Source organism: Brassica napus, chromosome C5 (assembly GCF_020379485.1).
Source record: "Brassica napus cultivar Da-Ae chromosome C5, Da-Ae, whole genome shotgun sequence".
NCBI lineage: Eukaryota > Viridiplantae > Streptophyta > Magnoliopsida > Brassicales > Brassicaceae > Brassica > Brassica napus.
Window position 1 is genome coordinate 9,604,054 of NC_063448.1, and position 7,356 is coordinate 9,611,409.

Below are 7,356 nucleotides of genomic sequence, written 5' to 3' on the forward strand. Positions count from 1 at the left end.
TTAGTAGGCAAAAACTCTACTTAGATTAAGTGTTGGGTCTCTTGTTGTTATGTTTCTTGTTATGTTTCTTGTTATGTTTCATTTATGTTTCTTGTTGTGTTTCTACTTATGTTTCTTGTTCTAAGTCTAAATGTTGTTGCGTGACTTGTTCTCAAGTTTAAGTTATGCTAAAATGTTATGTTATGTTGGCGCGGGTCTTGTTATGTTCAAGATTTTAACCAGTTCTTGTTCTTGTTAATGCATGTGAGAGAGTACACAAAGAACCTTTGTCGGAGCGTTGTTGTTGAGAGATGTCACGAGCGTTGTTGTTTCTTGTCGTGTTGAGAGATGTCACGAGCAGAGCTGATGTCACGAGCGGAGTTGATCTCACGAATGGAGTTGTTGTTTGTTGTCTCGTAGGTTTTGTAGATGTCACGAGTTGTTGTTTGTTGTTTGGAGTTCCTTGTCTTGTAGTTGTCACGAGTTGTTTGGAGTTCCTTGTCTTGTAGTTGTCACGAGTGGAGTTGTAGTCACGAGTTGTTGTTTGTTGTTTGTTTTGTATTCAAACCCACAGACACAAGTGTCTTGTATATTGTCGTCTATTCAATCTCATTTCTCTACATAATAGTCTCATCTCTCTCAATCTCATTTCTCTCAATCTCACATCCCTCCTTTCATCTCGCTCAATCTCATCTCTCTCCTTTCATATCTCCATATTTTCTAAAACAATCTCATTTTCTCATCTCTCCATAATCTCATCTCCATATTTTCTAAAACAATATCATCTTCTATGCTCTACATATTATCTAAAACAATTCCTTTTTCGATTCTCTCCATATTTTCTAAAACAATTCAATTTTATGGCATCTTCTTCACATAACAATTCTATGGACGATTCATTTGATGAAGCTTTCGATCAATATTTTGATCAATATTTTGATCAAACATTCGAGAATCTGGTTAGTGAGCAAGAAGATGAAAGGAGGACAAGGAAAAAACGAGTGTTTATCGAAAAAAATCGTGAAGAATGCCATATGCGATTATGGAATGATTATTTCAGTGATAGTCCAACATATCCTGAAAATTTTTTCCGCCGACGGTTTAGAATAAACAAGCCATTGTTCATGAATATTGTTGATCGTCTCTCCAATGAAGTTCCATTTTTTCGACAAAAAAAAGACCGCCTGGGAAGGCTTGGTCTCTCTACACTTCAAAAGTGTACAACGGCTATTCGTGTGTTGGCATATGATTCTGCTCTTGATGCGGTCGACGAATACCTCAGGCTCGGTGCAACCACGTCTCGGTTATGTGTGGAAAATTTTGTGGAAGCAATAATAAATTTGTTTGGCGACGAGTACCTAAGAAGACCAACACCGGCTGATCTTCAACGTCTACTTCATATTGGAGAACTTCGTGGATTTTCCGGGATGATAGGAAGCATCGATTGTATGCATTGGGAGTGGAAGAATTGTCCCACCGCTTGGAAAGGGCAATATTCTCGTGGTTCGGGAAAACCCACTATCGTTTTAGAGGCGGTTGCTTCATATGATCTCTGGATATGACATGCGTTTTTTGGACCTCCAGGTACCTTAAATGATATTAATGTACTTGATCGCTCACCTGTTTTTGATGACATAATAAATGGTCAATCCCCGCAAGTGAATTTCTCGGTCAACGAAAGAGAGTACCATTTGGCTTACTATCTCACCGATGGTATTTATCCAAAATGGGAAACTTTTATCCAATCTATTCTGATTCCATAAGGGCCAAAAACCGTTTTATTTGCGCAACGTCAAGAAGCTGTACGAAAAGATGTCAAGCGTGCTTTCGGAGTTTTGCAAGCTCGATTTGCCATTGTTAAAAATCCAGCACTTTCTTGGAATAAAGTCAAGATTGGGAAGATTATGAGGGCATGTATCATATTCCATAATATGATAGTAGAAGACGAACGAGATGAATACACTCAATATGATGTTTCAGATTTCCAACAAAGAGAAGACAACAAAAGTTCACATGTCGATTTCACCTATTCTACATATATCCCTACAAATATCGCCAACCAGATGGGTGTTGGAACTAGAATTCGTGACAGACAAGCGCATCAACAACTAAAAGGTGATTTTGTTGAACATATTTGGCGTAAATTTGGACGTGATGAAGACAACAACTGAGTTTCGATGCCTCATTTCAATTATTATTGTTTGTTTTAGTAATATTTGTTTTTATGTTTGTATTTTAAGAAGTCTCCTCTAAAATGTTATGTTTGATTTAATAAATTGATTTAATCTTTGTTTAAAATTTTATGTTTAAAAATATATTTAATATTTTTTTATTTTTAAGAACCTTCATTAAGAGACTACCAATAAACCACTTAAATTATGTGTCTCTTACCAAAATCTCTTATCTTAATTTCAATAGTTTAAAAATCACTAAGAATTATTTAGGAAGGGATCATGGGTTTTAGCAATAAACATGCTCTAACTTTTCAAGCTGCAACACCAGTTTGTTTAGAGCTTAATCTTGTTTGGCTCCTTGAGAACAACTTCTGGACCGATCATAATTTCATCTGCACTCCTGAACTATATACTTTTCTCACTTTCAGCGCAAGGACATAACCAAAAGCGGCAGTTTCTTGTACTAAAATTAGGCATGGGCATAATGTCCGTAACCCGAAATCCAAACCGAACCCGAACCGAAAAATCCAATCCGTATCCAGTCCGAAATGTAAAAAATATCCGAATGGGTCTTGTAAGGTGGTATAAAACATATCCGAACCCGAAGCGTTATTAACCGAACCCGAACGGATATCCCGAAAAACTGAAAAAATCGAAAAATTCGAAAAGACATCCGAAAAAACCGATATGAATGTCTAAAATAATATACAATATAATTATATGAAACATGAATGTAAGTATTTAAAATTTAAATAACTACCTTAAATATTTAATTATATATAAATAAATATATATTTCTTATGTTTAACTTTTAAATTTTAGATTTTATTCTGGGTATATCCGAACCGATCCGATATAACCCGAATCCGAATGATATATGATTACTTTATGGGTTCTATGATGTGATACAAAACCGACGCGAACCCAATGTGTTACTAGGGGTGTCAATTCGGGCTGGCCCGGCCCGGTCCGGCCCAAACCCGCTAAGCCCGTAAATATTTGAGCCCGGCCCGGCCCGGCCCGAAAATAATTTGGGCCTAGAATTCAAAGCTCGGCCCGACCCTTATAGGGCTACAGGGCTTTTCGGGCTTTTGTGGGCTTTTCGAAAAATAATTTGTCATTGCCACTTCCATCGTTTTAATACATGTGAATTTTCATTAAAAAAAGAGTTTCATTTTTAAAAAATAAAAAAAAGTATAAAGTGAGTTTAAAATTTTCTTGTCTATCACAAATTTTTTATTTTTTCGTATGTTTTAAAAACATTTTATACACAAACCAAATTTAATAAGATTTAAATAATCAAATATCAATTAAAACAAAAAATATAAGAGAACAAAATTTATTATAAACATGGTCAAACGTTTTATACTTTATATTTTGAAAATAAAAACATATTGTACATGAAAGAAGAATGTACTTTTGTAAAATTTAAAATGTAACACTTGTAATGATGAAACAATAAAGTGCATTAAAAACTTTTATATTTGCTTTATTAGAGTTTAGATAAAAATATTAAAATAATATATCAATACTAATAATAGTTTCGATTACAAGAAAGAAGGATAATATTTACGCTAAAATATAAATTTCGGGTTTTCGGGCCGACCCTAGCCCAAACGGACTTAAGCCCAAAATACCCAAAGCCCAAATGGGCTTAGCCCGAAAGGCCCAATTTTTTTGGGGCTTATTAAGCTAAGCCCAAGCCCGGTAATTTTTAGAGCTGGGCGGGCTCGGGCTACGGCCCTAATTGACATGTCTATGTGTTGCATCCGAACCCGATACATATTTGCAAATTTGCTAGAATGAAATCTATGAGGTGTTATAAAAAAGAACCGAAATCTGAAAAACCCGACCTGAACGCCAACGGATACCCCGAAAAATGGGCTTGTAACTTACAAGTCGATTATTATAAATTCATTGTCAAGTGTGATTATACTGTTCGACCATTTTGCTAGATTATCAATGTAATCACATGAGCACAAAACGAAAGTAACTCAGAATGGCAAAAGATCTCACAAAATAAGTAAAGATCCGAACCTAAAATTGACATAAAACAAAATATCCTTCAGAGTACTTTATCATGGAACATATGAAGTTTGCTGACAAAACAAAAGAGTGATAGATAAACCAACCAAGGAGAGACAGAGAAAAGACATGGGATAACTAGTAACGGCCAATACCCCAAACCCTGATAACTCCATCGGTGTAACCACTGAACAAAGTGCTTCCATCCGCACTCCAGTTGAGGCTGGTGCAGTAAATAACCTATCCAAAAACCAATTCCAATAAAATGATTAAAACATTAGAAATGTAGCTTATACAAAAGTTAACATGTTTAAGTATTGTTTAACAATCACATATCCATAAAAGGCAAGTCAACAATATACTGCAATCACTATTCTACGGCAGAGCCAATGTATGAACTATTATGAAGTTAAATTCATAAATACCATTTCACGTCTACATTTGCTATAACACATCTAGTTTAGGCTTTACAGGTATTAAAGCTATCCTCCTTGATCATAGGTTTTACCTAAATCACATCCGGGGAAATCTACAGAAACATCTATCTATACAAAAGCAGAAAACTTGTAATCCAAGGCAAACATATAATAGAACAAATAGCCAGTATGTGAATCCTTACCTTCCTTTTGGTGGCGGCAGTACCACTTCCGTCAGACTTCTCAGCCTCAGCCTTGAGATCAACCTTCAAATCCTCAACAACGCTCTTGCTCTCAAGATCCCAAATCTTAATACCCTGCTCGGTCGCAGCACAAAGCCAGTACCTATTAGGGCTAAAGCAAAGCGCGTGGATCACAGAGTTAGCTTCAAGAGAGTAAAGCTTCTTCCCCTCAGCCAAATCCCAAAGCAAAACGACACCGTCTTTGCCTCCACTCGCGCAAAGAGAACCATCAGGCGAAACAGCCACAGTGTTAACATACCCAGTGTGACCAGCAAGAGTCGATCTGAGCTTACAGTTCGACAAGTTCCACACTTTAACAGTTTTGTCCCACGAAGCCGACACAATCGTCGGCTGAAGCGTGTTGGGACTGAACCTAACGCAACTAACCCAGTCACGGTGCCCCTCACCGCCTCCCTCGGCGATAGTGTACTTACACTCCCCCAGAGTGTTCCAGAGCTTGATCGTACGGTCACGAGACGCCGACACGATCTGACGGTTATCGAGCGAGAACGCGACGGAGAGCACGTCCTTGGTGTGTCCGACGAATCTTCGGGTCGACACGCCGGCGGCGAGATCCCAGAGACGGAGCTCGCCGTCCCAGCTTCCGGAGAGCGCGAATTGGCCGTCGGAGGAGAGGACGACGTCCTCGACAAAGTGGGAGTGGCCGGTGAGACGCCTCTGAGCTACGCCGTAGGACTTGTCGTCCTTGGTGAGTTTCCAGACGATGATGGACTTGTCGCGGGAAGCTGAGACGATGGTGTCTGAGTTGTCGATGGGGGTGGCGATTGCGGTGACCATGTCGGTGTGCGCACGCATGGTGCCCTTCAAAACGAGTCCTTCCGCCATTGTTGGTGAGCTTGTCGAACTAGGGTTATCGCTTTCTCTGGGGGTGGCGGAGATGCGTAGGAAAATGGCGTGCAAAAACGGAAGAGGCGGTTTATATGAGAGACAGATAATGGATTAGGGTTACTTTACTTGGGCCTGTGGATTAGATTTATAAATGGGCTTCTATGTTCTCAGGTCCATGCTTGGTGCCACTTTCATATACATGTGTGGAAGATGTGGCATGCACCTGAAGTAACATTTTCATTTTCTGATTTGCTGTGATTTACGTTTAATAATCCTGCCGATACTGAAACCATTAAAAAAAACACCCAGTAATTTGTTACACATTGTACCAAGTATTTGAAATACATGAAAAAAATATCATTCATGTAATATTTCCAAAAAAGTTGCAAAAGGATTCACAGGTTCATAAATTACTAAAACTCAAGTTCAAGAGATTTTCTCTCTAGTGTCTCTTCCCCCAAACCTTCAAAACCCTAGTTTCACAGCCGCCTTGCTCTTGATTCCGGTGACTGGAAGCTCTCCAGCTCCGGTCGCCACCCATGTCCCTTCTGTTCTCTAGCCTTTCCCTTAACCTCCTCGTCTTACTCTCCTCTTCTTTGTGTGGTGCCTCTGGATTTTCACGGGAATACAGTGAATCTAATCGAGGGCTGCATGCGTGTGTGGTCTTTCTGGAGCACCTACGAGGAGTAGAGTTCATCAAGGAGCTTAAGGAGCCTTCAATTTTCGGTCTCTACTTTTCAATCGGAGCATATATGGGTCAGATCTGATCTCGCCTTCGCTGGAATGGATGGTGAAGCGTCGCTGCCTCCTCCTCCCCTCAACGGCACCGACTTGTACCTGTGCGTCTAGCTGGACTCGTTCTCAAGGTCTCGTCAGAGCTTCTCTTCTCCAGTTGGAGTAAAGGCGATGCCAAGGCTCACCGTTCCGAGGACCTCTGTTTCTTAGGTCATGAGACGTCAACTATAGTGTGCTTTTGGTGATTGATTGGCTTCAACTTGCTGTTCTCGATGTCGACTCCTTGGGTTTTGAGGACAACCCATCTGACGACATCTTCTGCTCTCAAGATGAAGCCTTCTCTTGTCGGTAATGGCGCTTGTTTTCAAGGAGCTTCACTCTTCTTATGTGCTTCATTTCCCATCTTCCAAGCTCCAGCAGATAACCTCTTTGTCTCCTTGATGTTTCCGCTGCATCTTTGTGTCGCGTAGCCGGATGGGGAGCTGCATTGACCGTATGCGCTTGACCGTAACTTGTGCCTTTCACTTCCAGCGGCGTTTACTCAGGTTTTCAGTTTGGTCTTCTGCTGAGTTAGCTTGGGCTCGTTTGTTAGCTTCTTCCTCCTCCTGTGGAGCCCTGGAGCGGGAGCCAGCCGCCTCCGTCGATGCCTGCTTGAGCCACTTCGGTGAGTGTTTGACTGAACCTGCTTCTAGCTATTCTCTTGACGGTTTGGTTAATCTTAACTGCCAATAAGCACTTGGTATGGGAGTTTAATTTTGATGTCTCTTGTCCTGCAATGTTTATTAACTTCATTGTGCACCATTGTTGGCAAGCTTGGAGTTAATTCCTTAGTGTCTTTGGAGTTTTTTTAATACTTTTTGCGGCTCTATAGATTCAAAATGGCTGTAAAGCATAATCTGGTTGCACTTCAGTTGTAACCAAAACTTCATTATGATT

At 40.0% G+C, this 7,356-nt stretch overlaps 1 protein-coding gene across 1 annotated transcript; it reads right to left on the reverse strand.

The window, feature by feature from the left end:
- Nucleotides 1-4,173: 4,173 nt before the first annotated feature.
- LOC106375708 (guanine nucleotide-binding protein subunit beta-like protein) lies at nucleotides 4,174-5,760 on the reverse strand. The gene is made up of 2 exons (XM_013815691.3): nucleotides 4,798-5,760; nucleotides 4,174-4,418 (listed from the first exon to the last, which is right to left on the reverse strand). The coding sequence occupies exons 1-2, from the start codon at nucleotides 5,680-5,682 to the stop codon at nucleotides 4,317-4,319; spliced, it is 987 nt and encodes a 328-aa protein (XP_013671145.1). The 5' UTR covers nucleotides 5,683-5,760; the 3' UTR covers nucleotides 4,174-4,316.
- Nucleotides 5,761-7,356: the final 1,596 nt, after the last annotated feature.

What these genes read in the sequence shown, in the direction of transcription:
- LOC106375708 (XM_013815691.3), bottom strand. Translation starts at nt 5,682, where the DNA reads ATGGCGGAAGGACTCGTTTTGAAGGGCACCATGCGTGCGCACACCGAC. An exon ending in CTGCCGCCACCAAAAGGAAG is followed by an intron (nt 4,419 to 4,797) that starts GTAAGGATTCAC and finishes GTTTTTGGATAG; the next exon opens with GTTATTTACTGCACCAGCCT.